Raw genomic sequence first — 16,382 nt, 5'->3', positions numbered from 1 at the left:
TGGTTTCAAAATGTACTTTCTTTGATGTATAAGTTCTTTATCATTTAGCAACCAAGAACCAAAGTCTTTTTTCTGTATTTGCTGGCAGGGTGGGGAATAGGGGAAAAGCGAGCTATTTATAGAAAATCATCTATCTTCTGAGACAACATTTCATCAATCAATAGGATAGCAGCAAATTCACATTGAAAATACTCTTGAGTTTTAAGACTTGAATGAAACAGAATACTGTGATTAAATTAAAATTTTTATTTCATTTTTTTCCTGGTAAAATAATCTAATCCTTGGAAAACTTTCTTTAATATCTCTAGCACCCAGTCTATTGTGTAAATGTTGTTGGAACACAAAATGCTCACAATCTGATTAGCATTTCTACTGATGGAAAAATTTGTTCCTGGAGTTTGGACATGCTTTCTCATCCACAGGTTAGTTAAACTTGGAAAACTGAAATTTTGAGATAAATGTTATTTTTTAGTTGAAAATATGTCCTGATGTATGCTTTTCATAACTAGTTTACAATATTATAATAGACAATAAACTTAAATATGAGTCACATATAAGTTGTGTATATTTTGTTTTCAAACATGCTTCATTTAACTGAGCTAAGTTTATGTAAATAGTATATTAAAAGAATAGTTTATAAACCAGTTATAGCTAGAAGCTTTTCTGTGGAAATTTAAAATTGGAGGGTTACAAAATAATTTCCTCATTTATTTTCTATAAAGGATAGCATGGAATTGGTTCATAAACAGTCAAAGGCAGTTGCTGTGACATCTATGTCCTTCCCTGTGGGAGATGTCAACAACTTTGTTGTTGGTAGTGAAGAAGGTTCTGTATACACAGCATGCCGCCATGGCAGGTAAGCCAAAACTGGAATTAACAATTATTTAAAATTCTCCCTTGAATAATCTCATTGGAACAAATTACCCTTAAGTAGAAATCTGGCCTAAAACTACTACTTAGTTGTGACAGATTAAATTCAGACACCTAAAATGAAAAGTTAATTGTTTTAACAAAAAGTATTTTGGATTTTGTATGTAGGGTGAATTGTGTTGTGGGTGTGGGTGTGTATATGCGTATGCTCACAGAAGTTAGTGGTAGGGAGGGACATTCAGCAATCACAAATTCATTATATACATACTACATACTGCCCTTCACATTTGTAAGTACTATTTTCAGCTGTTTTTCTCATTTTGATTTACTTCGACTTTAAGCTTTAATGCAGGCCTGATAATTGTACAGTAATCTCATGTATATATTTTAAAATGAGTAATATTTTTCCTACTGTTCAATCTGTTTTGAAATTGTCTAGCAGTACCTTATCAATTGCTTCCTTTAAATAATGGAATATCTATATTTCATTACTTAAAAGCTCCTGATTTAAAAGTAGCCCAGACTGTGTGTCTTACATGTACCATCCTTTGCCTATTGTACTACTTTAGATATTGGATTTTTTTTTAATACTGTTGTCAGCATGTTTATGGCCCCCAAATGTACTCAATGCTTCAGTGGTGTTATCAAGTCTGACTAGAAAAACATTCAGTATAAGTCAAGGTATAATGTATATCCACAATGAAGTGTGTCTATGTGTGGTCTACTCATCAGAGATTTCCCTATTTTCACTTTTCTGAAATAGCAAAGCTGGAATCAGTGAGATGTTTGAGGGACATCAAGGACCAATCACAGGCATCCATTGTCATGCAGCTGTTGGAGCAGTAGACTTCTCACATCTTTTTGTCACTTCATCTTTTGATTGGACAGTAAAACTTTGGACAACTAAGGTATCTAAATATACGTGTCTGCTCATTTGGTCAGTTTTCTGACACAAGGTGGTGCTCTAATACTGCCTCAGAAAGAAAGCTTTTTAAATAGCTTAGAATCATTTATTAACAGATAAAGACTAGTAAGAAGTTATAGAAAGCATAGGGGATACTGTAGTTTTCCAAAAGTAGTGACAAATATGGTAATTCTACCTGTCTTCCCACCACTTTAGGGTGAGTGGGGGGGGGGGGGGGGCGGAGCCATAGTACCTCACATAGTGTCATCAGCCCAGCATAAGACCCATAAGACCCTTGCATATGTTCTGTGGAGAGCATGCACATGTACAACTGCAGCTCACAGAATAAATTTTTTTAAAAAAACGGGTTTACAATAAGTCTTATGCAACAAGGTTATACGTAATGCATTTGAATTAAGCATTGTAATGACATGAATATGTATTTCTGTATTCTACATTAAGTAGTTTAATTTGTTTTGGCCTTAATAAAACTTCTTGAAATACCTATTTACATGATAAAGTGCTTCCTGATCCTGTAATAATTCCAATAAACATGACTCCAATTTGGTTGAAGCCTTAAGAAACCTAAATTGAGGGGGGCGGGGGAGACTGGGAATGTGGTTTCGTGGTAGAGCACTTGCCTAGCATGCATGAAGCCCTGGGTTCAATTTCTCAGTACCACATAAACAGAAAAAACTGGAAGTTGGCACTGTGGCACAAGTGGTAGAGTGCTAGCCTTGAGCAAAAGAAGTTCAGGGACAGTGCCCTTAGTTCAAGCCCCAGGACTGGCAAAAAAAAGGTAAAAAGAAACCTAAGTGGGGAACATTATCACCTGTAACCGACTTTGTAGTTTCATGTGACCTCATTTTGTATTCGAAATACCTTAATTTTATGCCTAGTTTTTTACAGTATTGTTGCTAATAAATCTTATTCAGCATATCAGAATCTATTTAAGTTAAACATTTTTTTTCTGTCTACCTTATCATAATAGTTGATTTATCCTTCAGTTTGAAAAAAACCTAGTGATCTTAAGAGATGCCATTCACTAATTATAGAGAATTTTTATTTTTGAAAGCTGGCCTCAGAAATCTGAGATTAGCTGGATGAGATGACTTGAGTCTATAAAAATCTCATGTTATTCAGGAGGCATCAATAGAAGGATTGAGGTAAGAGGCCAGATCCAGGCCCCCCCAAAAAGTATGAAATCCTATCCAGAAAAATAAAGCAATAAAAAACAGGGGCGGGGGCGGGAGGGGAGACATGGCTCAGTCAGGGCATGGCTCAAACGGGAAAGTGCCTGCCTAACAAGCATGAGTTCATACCCAAGTACTATAAAGAAAGAAAAAGAGCTGGGGTCAACTCACTGTTCACTGTTGTCCAGTCTTGATATCCTTCCTTACAGACTGATGTGAAATAAATTAGAAAACTACATCTTGAAAACTTCATTTTGCCTTTTAAAATTAAGCATTTTGGACTTTGGCATTAAAAAGTAAAACCTTATAATAAAGGAAACATTTGGAAAAGTGCCTAACACAGTCTCTAGCATGTAATAGACCCATACCAATGTTCAGTTCCTCTTTTTCCTCTTAATGGTGATCTGACAGAACCTAAATGCAAATAAATTGTCTTTCATTCTTGGGTTTTTCTTGAATCTTTTATCTTTTAATGAGGTTTATACAGGTGAAAAAGAGAGAGGAAGAAGACTCTTACAACCATAAGTGAAGAAATGCATCATCTAAAATTCTTTATTGAAAATTGTTAATCTAGCTAGTAAAACAAAGTAAGATGCAGAATTGTAAAGATTAAAAATTATTTTTATACAGGCTTCAGATAGCCACAGAAGTAATGGACTTCTGTGTACTTTAGTGGTCTTATACATAGTCACAGAAGACATTACATCTTTGTCAAGTTTTTGGCCTTCTTTGATAGTTGATTTTTTTTTTAATTTTTTTATTTTAATTTTATTGTCAAGGTGATGTACTGAAGGGTTACAGTTACATAAGTAAGGTAGTGATTACATTTCTTGTCTAACTTGTTATCCCCTCCCTCATTGTATATATGACCATAAAAGATGATGCTAAACAAAATGAACTCCAAGACATAGTTGATTTTTTTTTTAATCAACTTAAAACTTGTAGATTGTTTGATTTTTCACTCTCAGCATTTCAGGTTGCCAGTTTCCTTTTTGGCTTTAAATTTGAGACTTTGTCTTTTTTTTTTTTATAGTAACAAAAGAATGTGAAAATCAAGAGTTAATTTTGCCAAATCAAGAACAAATTTATCTGTGATAGCGGACTGATATTTTCTTTGGAGAACTACATAACTAGTTGATTGACAGTTGATATTTTTGTTCTTTTATTGTCTTGTAATATAAGAGTGGCTTTTGAATAAGAATGATAGGTATGTATACCTGCTTACTAGGTCAGATATTGTTCCTTCTTTATTTATCCAACTGTGGAAAAATGCCTGAACTTCCCCTTCTCCCTGACCAATTCTCTTCCATTCTAGTGGCCACAGGATGGGCCAGCATAGAATAGGATGTATTTATACACACTCATGGACCTTCCAAATTTTTATCCACAGAATTACTCTGGGCAGGATATGTCACTAGTCCATACTGATGCTCCCAAAACCGTTAGTTCCATCTTAAATTTACACTTCCTAATTTGTTGCTAGTATTTATTATTGCAATACTAAATAACTTGATGGAAGATGTGTATAATAATGAGTAGTAGGCAGTGTTAGTGAGTATGAATCATAGCAGTTATTTTAAAATCTCTTTGAAAACATGATTCTGATTCCATTTTAACCTTTGTAATCCTAATAAATCTCAGTTCGGCACTACTTTAAATTTAGTTTAATGTATTGCAGTAGTAAGTCTCTACTCCTTGCCTTGTTAGAAAATTTATAGCATAACCACACCATTCTGGTTTATCAGTCTGTTTTCATTACTTTGTTGAATTCAGCAATATATTTATAATATAGGTGATACTCAAACATAGATTATCTTCCATATATTGGTAAAGTTGAACCAACCAAGACATTGCTTCTAATATATTTGAAAGACATTGTTACTGTTTCAAAATGCAAACTTGAAAACTCAAAAACAGTAGCACTTTGGTGGTTTGGAAAAATAAATCACTACAGAAAGCTTCCTCAGGGTAAACTAAAGATTCTAGAAGAGCTTGATAGGGGTGGAACTGGTAAATTAGCTAAATGTTCTACCACATTTAACAAGAGTTGTTACAGTGGGCAGGGGGTGGGAAGTGGGAGAAAAATGAGAGAGGGGTAACAAGTTCGACAAGAAATACACTCCCTATCTTACTTACGTAACTGTAACCGCTCTGTATATCACCCTCACAATAAAATAAAGAAAAAAGAGCTGTTACAAATTTTAGGTAGAAAATGTTTATTTTTTGCCAGGCACTGTCCTTAGCCTTTTCTGCTCAGGATTGGCACTCTACCAACTGAGCCACAACACAAGAAAATGTTTTAATGGATGCACAGTATATCTTAGTTTCAGAATAAGCATTTGTCTAAGTAACATTTACCGTGAAATGACAAAGCTAAGATTGTTAACAGAGTAATTTCTTAGAAAAAGTAGCTTTCGAATTTCATAAAGTCCATGTGCATATTAAGATTTTTCACAATCTCTGGTGTTTCAAAGCCCAGCCTTATTTTGAGAGCTTACCTGCTTAACTCTCAGAGGGTACTACCATTAAAGTAAGGTTAAAAGATCCTGCAAATGCTTAGGAAAACAACTCTGTACATAAGAGGCAAGTTGAAATTTAAGAATGCTTTGAAATTGTGGCATTTCTTCTGGAAAAGCTGTCCAGTTATCTAAACCCAGGCCCACCTAGCAGCATTTACCTCATAAACTTGCTACTGACCAGTGACTAACCTCCCCTATGCATATTCAGAAACTCAATTCTGGCAGATATTAGAGTTGATTAGACTGCTGAATGGAACTAGCTGGCTCCTAAAACACAGCAATACACTGGAGAATGTTGATTTATTAATTTAGAGCCAGAAACCTAACTGCTAGAAGGCCCAGATACTCCTGCTGGCCTGACCAGCTCATTGTTTTCCTGTAGACAACCCTCATGGGAAGCCAAATTATAATCAGGAGATTGCTTGGTGAGCAAGGAATTAGAACAAAAGAAGTTTTATCATTTAAATATTCAGTGGCATCAAGCTAAGATAACTTGATTCATCCATCTTCAAATAGAGATAGCCTTGCCATGGGGTAGTAATTCTTATGATCCATTGTCTTAGATTGCTTCTCTCCTGGACAATGATAAAATGGGAACTTCCTTCATTTTACTTGTAAGGCTTGCTTTTTTGGATTTCATTGCTTTTAATTGATACATTCCTCAAAAAGTATCTTCAGTAAGGAAGTAAGGGAATCTGCTATTCTTTAATGTTGTCATTACATATCACTCTTACCATCTAATACTTACTATGGAGTAATGTTATTAATTTAGAACTTTCCCAACCTGCAAATATGACCTGTAGGAGATTTCTATTGCTGCTATAAAGAATGATGCATGTTGGCTTAAAAAAACAGAAGAAATTTTTTCTCTCACAGTTTAAGAACGCTAGAATTCCAAAATCATGGTGTTGGAAAGCTGGTTACCTTTGAAAGATTTGAGAGAGACCTATTTTATTTTATTTTATTCTAGCTTTGAGTGATGCCAGCAATCTTTGGTGTTCTTGGCTTGGACTTTTATCACTAATCTCTATTCTCAAATGGCATTCTACTCTGTATCCCATGTCTCTGTATCCCAATTTTTCTCTACTTTTAAGGACATCAATCATACTTGATTTAGAGCCTATCCTAATGCTGTGTGAAATACATCTTAACTTGGACACTCCTGCAGAGGACCTATTTCCAAATAAAGTCATGTCAGTAAATAGACATGAGGTGAAGGGGACATTGTTCAATGTAGTATATATCCAGCTTAGGGGGGGAAAATATGGCTTGTCTTTTGGCCATACACTGATTATTCTCACTACTGGGCTAGAATGAGATGTTGTTTACTCAAAGAAAACTTTTGTTTTTATTTATTCTTTTGGCAAATACATTGTACATATCATTTGTAAGTGACAGTTTTTAGAACTTCAGAAAGACCTATAGACATTATCTAGTTCCATGGTTTTGTTTCGGTTGTACATTAGAATCACATGACTAAAATGTCAGTGCTCCTGGTACCCAAGACCAATTAAATCAGGTTCTCTTAGGGAGAGATCCAGGAAATAGCATATTTTTTAGAAATTCTCTACGTAGTTATAATAATCAGATTATTTGAGATTCACTGATACAAAGGAACTGAACTTAGATGGGGGTAATAACTTCCAAACACTTGAAGCTAGTTGCTGACAGGCCTGAGATGAGAAGCTTAATCCCAGGCCCTTCTGCATCTCTTCTGTGCCTTTGTCATTTAGGTAGCAGTACTCTTCAAAGCAAGAAAAAATATATATTACTTAAGAAAACATTTTATCCTAGCTATTCAGGAGCCTGAGATCTGGAGCACTGAGGTTTGAAGCCAACCAAGTCAAAAAATAGTCCATGAGATTCCATCTTCAAAATAACCAGCAAAAAAAATTGGGCTGGCACAAGTGGCTCATACCGGTGATTTAGCTACTCAGAAGGTTGAACTCTGAGGATCGTGGTTCAAAGTCAACCTACGCTGGAAAATCCATGAGACTCTTTATGACCAATAAACTACTCCGAAAAATTTGGAAGTGGAGCTGTGGCTCAAGTGGCAGAGTGTTTGCCTTGAGCACAAAGAGGCTCAGAGACAATACTCAAGCCCCGAGTTCAAGCCTCAGGACTGGCAAAAAATGGACTAGAAGCATGGCTTAAAAGGTAGAATTCCAGTCAAGCAAACAAGCTGAGCCAAATGTGAGGCCCTTAGTTCAAATGCCAGTACTAACAACAAAATGAAAAGTATATGATCCATTTGGGATTTTAATTTGCAGTGTCATATGTTAAATTAATGTATTATGACATAGTATTTTGATGTTAAATGTGCATGCTTTCTAGAGGAAATATGATTAATCTCAGATAACTAGTATTTGTTAAAATAAACTTGGAAACAATTGTAAAATAGTCACATTGTAAGTTTGGGGATATGTTGCTTTTTTGTTATGGTATTAATATTCATTATGGTATTCTATAAAATGCACCTTCTTTTTAATTTTTAAAATTTCGACCTTTTGCCTTGGCTGGTCCACTAAGTGGATAAAATATTTGATCTAACCATATCCTGAGATATTTAGCAGCTTTTTATTATAAATATAAATTTTTGATCTAGTTTGTATGTTTTTTATTTTATAGAATGAGTGTTACGTGGCATATCTCTGGTTTCTTTTACTTAATATTTTAAAATATACACATTATTTTATTCATAAATGTTCAGTATGTGTCTCTAAAAGAAAGTCTCTTCTTTTTAAAAAAAAAAAATCACCAGAAGGCTGAGATCTGACAATCAAGATTAAACATCAACTTCAGGCAGACAAATCAGTGAGACTCTCACCTTCAACTAGCCAGCAAAAAGACAGCACTGGAGGTGTGGTTCAGTGTAGACCACCAGCCTTGAGTGCAAAAGCCAAGTGAGAGTACAATCCCAAATTCAAGCCCCAGTACCAGCACCAAAAATATAAAAAAATAAAATAAGTGGGGGCAGGGTGAGGAGAGTAACCAGTGGTTACAACTGGTACTTAGTTTCATATTTGTTCGTTCATCTTTTTTGGCAATCTAATTCATTTTATAGAAGGTTTGTTTTTTTTTTTTGTTTTTTGTTTTTTGCCAGTCCTGGGGCTTGAACACAGGGCCTGGGCATTGTCCCTGAGCTGCTTTTTCTCAAGGCTAGCACTCTACCACTTGAGTCACACCACCGCTTCCAGCATTTTCTGTATATATGGTACTGAGGAATTGAACCCAGGGCTTCATGCATGCTAGGCAAGCACTCTACCACTGAGCCACATTCCCAGTCCCTTCAGAAGGTTCTTAAGGATGCATTATTATACTGACAACACTATGTTTGCAAGAGTTGGTTTGATTATCTAAAATCTATAGCTTATATGGATTTAAATACCTTAAAAATATTACTGTTGTCTTCTAGCCAAAAGCATTGCTGTCATATCAGCATTGCTGTCTGATAACAGTCTGATTTTCTTTTCCTTACTTGTGGATTGGTCTAGAATACTCTAGCTGACAAGTCTTTTTTGAAAAAATAGTATGGCATCTACAATTCAAAAAAAAGTACAATCCAGTAATTGATTCTTAGTCTATAATGCCCAAGTAATTTTATACTGAAATTTTAGGAACTTTTTCTAGGTTGAGTTAAATATCATAAAATGTTAGGCCTGTTGAATACATGTCATATTATTTTCACTGATAAGGAGTTTAATGACTTGTGTATATGTCATATTTTGACTTTGCTAAGAATCACCTTTCCCTTTCAGAATAACAAGCCTTTGTATTCATTTGAAGATAATTCAGACTACGTTTATGATGTTATGTGGTCACCCACCCACCCAGCCCTGTTTGCCTGTGTGGATGGCATGGGGAGACTGGATTTGTGGAATCTCAATAATGATACAGAGGTGAGCAAGAAAATAACAAAAATTGCACTGAAAAATAGAAAATTGGAGATTTATTGAATAATTTGTGAAATTCCTTTTATCCCAAGGAATGTAAAAGGGCTCTATGATTGTAGCTTCATCACAAAGAAACCAAATAAGCTTTGTACCTTAAATAACAAACAGCATGCTGTGCAAAAATAAAGGGAGACATAATATTGCCACAAGCCCTAGGGCATTTCCTTTTACTCCTCAAAAGCAGTATCATGTCTCTAATGTCCTGGCAAAGTCTCCTTCACAAGGCAACTGGGATATTTTTTATTCTTTAACCAGAAAGTAGATAGTGTCAGACTGTCAAAGTATGTTAACCTTAATTCAGAATTTCTAAATTATCTTTTAGTCTTGATAAAATTGTGTATTATCCATAACCATTAGTCTTAGTCTTATTTGTTTAAATGAAAAATATATACTTTGATGACTTTCTCTATTAAGGATTAAAATTACTGTATTACTGGTAGTGCAAGTGCATATGAAGCCAACATGGAGCACACACCTGTAATCCCAGCACCTAAGAGGCTTATGCAGAAGGATTGAGAGTGAAGAGGCCAGCCAGTGCTATGTAGTAAGCTTAAGGCCAGCCTGAGATACATAATGAGACTGTCTCCAAAAAACTGAAATCTTGGAATATTGTTCATGGTAGAGTGCTTGCCTAGCATGTGTAAGACCCTAGGTTTAATCCTCAGCACCACAAAAAAGAAAGGAAGAATCAGGTGCCAGTGGCTCATGCCTATAATCCTAGCTACTCAGGAGGCTGAGATCTGAGGGTTGCAGTTTGAAGCCAGCTTGGACAAGAGAATCTATGAGACTCATGTCCCTGATTAACTACCAAAAAGGCAGGAGAAGAGCTGTGGCTCAAGTGATAAAACGCCATACACACACACACACACACACACACACACACACACACACACACACACACACACACACACACACACACACACACACACACACACACACACACACACACACACACACACACACACACACACACACACACACACACACACACACACACACACACACACACACACACACACGGAATGGGTAGAAGGGATGCAGGTAGAAAGGAGGATCAACTTTCCTAATTTTGCTATACATGAAATCAGTTATTAGCAGTGAAATTTAACTATCATAGATTTTTGTTAAACCATGTTTTAAACAGGCTTAAAATGTTCTTAAAATTTTTATACTACTGTTGGTTAGTATAAGTAATGTGAATTTCAGTAGTGGTTGTTGAGGAGAAAAATCACCGTTCCTTTTCTCACATCTCTTCACATTCCTAGTGACATCTTAACAAATTCCTTGAAGTAAAATAGTTGGTTATACAAAGGCAAGGAAGTTATAAATTGGAAATGTAAGAATTTTAACACTTAGGGGCTGGAAGGCAGCTTAGTGGTAGAGCGCTTGCCTTGCATGAATGAGGCCCTAGGTTCAATTCCTCAGCACCACATAAACAGAAAAAGAGTTCAGGCTCCATGACCGACAAAAAGACAAAAAAATAATAATCTTAATACTTATTATCTACTGACTTGATAGTTTGGGGAGGAACATTGAAATACTAGGAGAAAATGTTGAGCCCTTACTAGATATTTGGACTTGGTATACATGTTTTAATTTCCTAGAATAGTATCAGTTTTATTTTCTTAGTTTAGATTTTGGTACCAAAAATTTGTGATAATAAGTATAGATCTTTCCTGTAATTGTTAACTCTAAGAATATATCAAAATATGTTTTTTATATTAATTTAGGGCCAATCATTTGGGAAAGATTAATGTCAGTTGTAATTATTTTGGCTAGGTTGTAAAACTTGACAAGTTTAATTGCGCTTTTTAGTCTGTATCAAACAGTAAATGTTTGGTGCTCCTTGTGTAGCATAGGAAAGCACCAGCAGGCTGGTGCTTCATCCTGCCTCTCTTTGTCCTGTTAATAAGAATTTGGGGCTTTAGAAAAGCTCATCCTAAACCTTCGTATGAACTGTTTCTATGAACTATCAAATACAGGTTTCAAAGCAGTCAATGATACAAAGTATAAAACAATTCCTGTCCCCCATAATTGAACTATGATCTGATTAGAAAGACTTTTGAAATGTTTTCTTTTTAAATGTGTTTTGGCCATATGTTTTCAAGCTTAGGGTTACTTAAAGGAGTTAAATAAAATGAATCCTTTATTTAAGAGAAGATCTTCCAAAATGATCTATCCAGTCATGTGAGTGTTTAAGTACTAAATTTATTTTCCCAAACCATTTTCAAGGATTGGCTATAATGTCATTCACAATATATTGCTGAACAGAAAGAAAGTTGGAATAATTCTTTACTCTCATCTGTTTTATAAAACAGCCAGATTGAAAGAATTACTGTTTTACATGTTTATAGAAATCTTGATGAAACTTTTAACACTGCACTATATTTTAAATGACTTTAGGTACCAACTGCCAGCATTTCTGTGGAGGGTAATCCTGCTCTTAATCGCGTAAGATGGACCCATTCTGGAAGAGAAATTGCCGTGGGTGATTCTGAAGGACAGATTGTTATATATGATGTGGGAGAGGTATGGGATTTGCTGCCTATAAATTTAATACACCTATTTAGTGGCATCATAGTGAAGGTGTCTTGGTGTCTAAAATCTAGTCTTTGTGGTTCTTGAATTGTCTAAACCATATAGTTATATACTTCCATGAAAGTAACTCTTGAGATTAATTTTCTTTCTAATCTTCATGTCCCATATCCCTGTAGAACAGATTTTGAGTGTACCACCTTGTTTTGTTTTGGGTCCGGTCATGGGGCCTGAACTCTGGGCTTGGGTGCTGTCCCTCAGATCTTCTGCTCAAGGCTAGCGCTCTACCACTTGAGCCACAGCACCACTTCCAGCTTTTTTCTTTTTGCTTATGTGGTGCTGAGGAATCAAACCCAGGGCCTCATGTATGCAAGGCAAGCACTCTACCACTGAGCCACCTTCCCAGCCCAGAAGTACCTTGTTTTATGACACATATACTGCTAGAAATCTTCAGGCAGAAAAAGAAATGTGGGGTTATAGATGGGTTTTGATATTTTACAGAATTGATATTTAGGTACTATATTATTCTATATTCATAGATATGTTTGGGCCAGATAGTAGAAAACAAAAGTAGTATCTTTATTTCCTTAGTAGCACATATTAATTGTACAATATGAGGAGTTTAATTGTGATATTTCTATACATGAATATAATACACTTTGATTATATTCACCCCTTTTTATTATTTTTATTCCCTCCCTCACCCCTTTCATTTTTTTCATCAGTTAAAATATAGAGTTTTTCCATGAAGGTTAAAATGTGTTTGTGACTTTAACAAAGTATCACTATCCCACAATACTGTGAAATTTATGTAATCATTTAATCACATTTTTTTTTTAAATTGAAAAAAAAAAAAAAAATAGGGTGGCTCATGCCTGTAATCCTCACTATTCAGGAGGCTAAGATCCGAAGATCACGGTTCAAAGCCAGCCTGGGCAGTAAAGTCTCTGAAACTCTTATCTCCAATAGACCACTAGAAAACCAGAAATGTCACTGTGGCTCAAGCGATAGAGCGTTCACCTTGAGCTGAAGAGCTGAGGGACAGCACGCAGGCCCAGAGTTCAAGCCCCATGACCAACAAAAATAAATAAATAAATAGGAGTTTCATTGTGACTTTTCATATGTACAATGTGTCTTATTCTTCCCACCTTTCCTTTCTTTCGTCCTACTTATTAATTATTCCCATAGTCTCCATTTTATATTCGTGTCCTTTTTTTTTTTTTCAAAAGTAATATGAGAGTTTTCTGATTGCTGTGTGAAATGTGAATGCTAAAACCTGAGTCTTGATGTGAAGCCATTATAATTGTTCCAGTAGGACAAGTTGCCAGTCTGACATCATTAGTGCTCTGCTTGGCTGTCCACGGTGCCCAGCGTTGACTTTTTCCTGTGTAGTCCTAACTATGCCATAGTCATTTTTTCTTCTGCTATATGTTATGATTCCCCAGCCTATCAAGATATCCCATGGCCTGTCATAACTGGATCTGGAGGGAGGTAGATTGAATTATTCTAGAACACCAGTTGAACTAGCTGTACCGATAGAAGTGTTCTGTCTGCACTGACTAATAGGGTAGTTACTTTCTGCATAAAACCATTGAAAAAAATGGTGGCTAGTAAACCGAAAATTCTATTTAATTTCGATTAACTTAGTCACATTTGTCTAGTAGCTGCCCTACTGGATAGAGTAGATTTAGAAGTATGTACATCCATTTGCCACCCTTGAGCAGTTTGTGTCCTATTATAGCAGTGTCGGATGCTGTAATATTAAGGAAAACAAGAAAAAAATGTATCACTGGACTGGCTCTGTGAAACAAAAGCATCACAAACTCCTTTTTTTCCCCTCTTTTGCTTTTGATATAACACTAAATGCTAAGTAGTAGCTTCTGGTGAAGAAATTGCAGTATCAAGAAAGGTTACTTTATGCTCCATAAATAAATAGTTCTGAGAAACTAGCTTTTATGAACCATGTTTCAAGAACTATTTCATACTAAGAATAGTGCAAGAATAAAGTAAAAATGTTAAAAGGAATTCCTCCCAACTAGCAAAATCCTGGAGATGGTGCACTGGAGTTACATTTACAATGCATCATTGTTATTCTCTCTTGCACTGGTGGTGATAATAGCAAAGTCTTCTCTGAGGTTGTCACAACATATTTCACAAACACCAGCTTTTGTTTTGAAATGGTGTAAATCATTGTAATAGTCCCTGTAATTATGGAAAGGCCATTCAGGTCAATTATTACTTTTTTAATGGAAAAATTATTTTTAAACAAACTGAATAATAGTAAGATGATCTGTTCTTTCATTGTACATAAAACATTGTCTTTTCTTCAACAGCAGATTGCTGTTCCCCGCAATGATGAATGGGCACGTTTCGGCCGAACACTTGCAGAAATTAATGCAAACCGAGCAGATGCAGAAGAGGAAGCAGCTACCCGAATACCTGCTTAGTTTGTGGAAGGGAATGAGCATATAGACTTAGTGGATTTGGGGACGATGCTTAAATAGATCCTAAGACTATTTGCATGCCTTTATCTAAATGATAATTAAAAGGAATTTCATGGATTAAACTGTGGACTTAATGCAGTAAGTCAATCTTACAACGTTTCTTTTTTATATCTTGCATTTTGTTTTGTCATTTTTAATACAGTTAACTGATTTTACAGAATGCAGCTTTTTCTGAATTCTAATACACAGGTGTATATTTAGCATTTGTTCTTCTTTTAAATTCTTTCCAACTCACCATACTGTATATAGTTATTTCTAAAGCACAGATTAAATAAGTTCTGCATATTTTACATGATTACATATTCTTGTAACACTAATATGTTCTTCCTGACCATAGTTTGTAGAAACATTGTTCTTAGTCACAGCATGCATACACTTAACTTCCATTCCAGTGTCCTTTTTCTGCTTTATAGTTCCTGTGATACTATCTATAAATAAAAACAAATATATGTTAACTTTTCAAATTTTCATCTTTGCTCCTTGCAATTTGAATTTTTGTTTCTTTTTTTGTCTTTATCCCCTTTTTAAGTTCCTATTTTGAGAGCCTCCTCAGAACCTTAAAGCTTTGTGCCTTAAACAGAGCATTCTGTAGTTCTCTGTAGGCATTGTGAACTGATGCTTGGATCATCCGTCAGTGAAAATTTCCCATAGGTTAGTTTTTACTTCACTGAATTATTTTCTTTCCATCTGTATGTACTTTAAAAATAAATACAATGCTCTTATTTTTTCACTGATTAAGACTATTGTACATACGAGCTCTTCATCAGTTGAACCACCTCCGAAATTTAGTTTCTGGTTGTAATAGCCATGAAGGAAAAGTATTTATATGAGCCAAACTTTGGCACTGATTTAGCCCCACACTTTGAGATCAACAACTTTCTACAAGTCTTAAAAGGTAGGTGACAAAGATCTAAGATTTAGTATTGAAATCAACGTAATTCAGGATTCAAGGAAAAGGATTATGACTGGATCTTGATTTTTATCCATTTTAAGTTACACGTTTCCTTAAACCTGTCCTTAACTTGAACTAGGAAGATTACAAATCAGAATTTGAACATACTTGTTCTTTTGTAATACAGTCTAACAAAGATTTATTGGGAGAGAATTCTAAATAACAACACAATTTTTAACTATAAGTATTCTGTAGTAACAATTGACCATGAATATTAGACTGAAACTCTAGTTCTAGTTCTGGTACCTACAAGAAGAGTAACTCTAACCAAGTCTTCCTCCTTTTATCTAGGAAATAGATTTGGTTATCTCTCAATTTCCTTTCAGATCTAAAATTATTAGTTATAATTATGTGAGACTTCTCCATTCTGGTATTTTAGTTGTCATAAACGGATCAGTCGTATTATATACCAAAGATGGCAGCTCAAGTTACCTCATAGTAGCAAAGTCTATGGGTCAGAAATTCTCTTTTCAGCAGATTACACTTTCTGCATATAGAAAAATCAATGTACTCATTGTGATAGTTGCTCTATTTTTGTCTTGCTTGTAAAATTAACTAGAAAAAAAGAGAGAACATTCATGTTAAATCACAATATTGTTTAAGGTTGGAAATCACAGTATGGCAAGTGAGATGCTCATTGGACTCAAGTTATTATGTTCTATTATAAAAGAAAATAAAATTGGTGAGTATTTGTAAAATACTTGTCAACAGAGAGTTTTTGCTTTTGAGGAATAATTTCTTCACCCTTCCCCCAAAAAAATCTTAGTGTAGACCTATATTCATTCAGTGTTATTATACATTTTTTAGAAACACAAAACTTTAAGGAATTATCTTTGAAGTTTATAATTACAGGAGAGAACACTGAGACAAGGATAATAGACGTAGAATCTTCTGACACTATTAAATGGTGTAGTATATCACCAAATGAAAGATGCAAAGATTATACTTTACC

At 35.0% G+C, this 16,382-nt stretch overlaps 1 protein-coding gene across 5 annotated transcripts in view; it reads left to right on the top strand.

Moving 5' to 3' along the window:
* The window catches only part of Dync1i2 (dynein cytoplasmic 1 intermediate chain 2), a 54,474-nt gene extending 39,526 nt beyond the window's left edge, over positions 1–14,948 (top strand). For 3 of the 5 annotated variants that reach the window (XM_042694059.1, XM_042694058.1, XM_042694062.1), the window contains 6 exons: positions 309–422; positions 723–856; positions 1,634–1,778; positions 9,245–9,385; positions 11,843–11,968; positions 14,308–14,948. In XM_042694059.1, coding sequence (XP_042549993.1) covers positions 309–422; positions 723–856; positions 1,634–1,778; positions 9,245–9,385; positions 11,843–11,968; positions 14,308–14,421 — 774 coding nt within the window. In that variant the 3' untranslated portion in view covers positions 14,422–14,948. The remainder of the gene's footprint in view (positions 1–308; positions 423–722; positions 857–1,633; positions 1,779–9,244; positions 9,386–11,842; positions 11,969–14,307) is intronic. The other 2 variants (XM_042694060.1, XM_042694063.1) reach the window with 1 other exon arrangement.
* The last annotated feature ends 1,434 nt before the right edge of the window (positions 14,949–16,382 follow it).

Source organism: Dipodomys spectabilis, unplaced genomic scaffold (genome assembly GCF_019054845.1).
Source record: "Dipodomys spectabilis isolate Male_0828 unplaced genomic scaffold, ASM1905484v1 ptg000174l, whole genome shotgun sequence".
NCBI classification, from domain to species: Eukaryota; Metazoa; Chordata; class Mammalia; order Rodentia; family Heteromyidae; genus Dipodomys; species Dipodomys spectabilis.
Note: the sequence above shows the minus strand (reverse complement) of the source record. Positions and strands in the feature narration are given on the sequence as shown.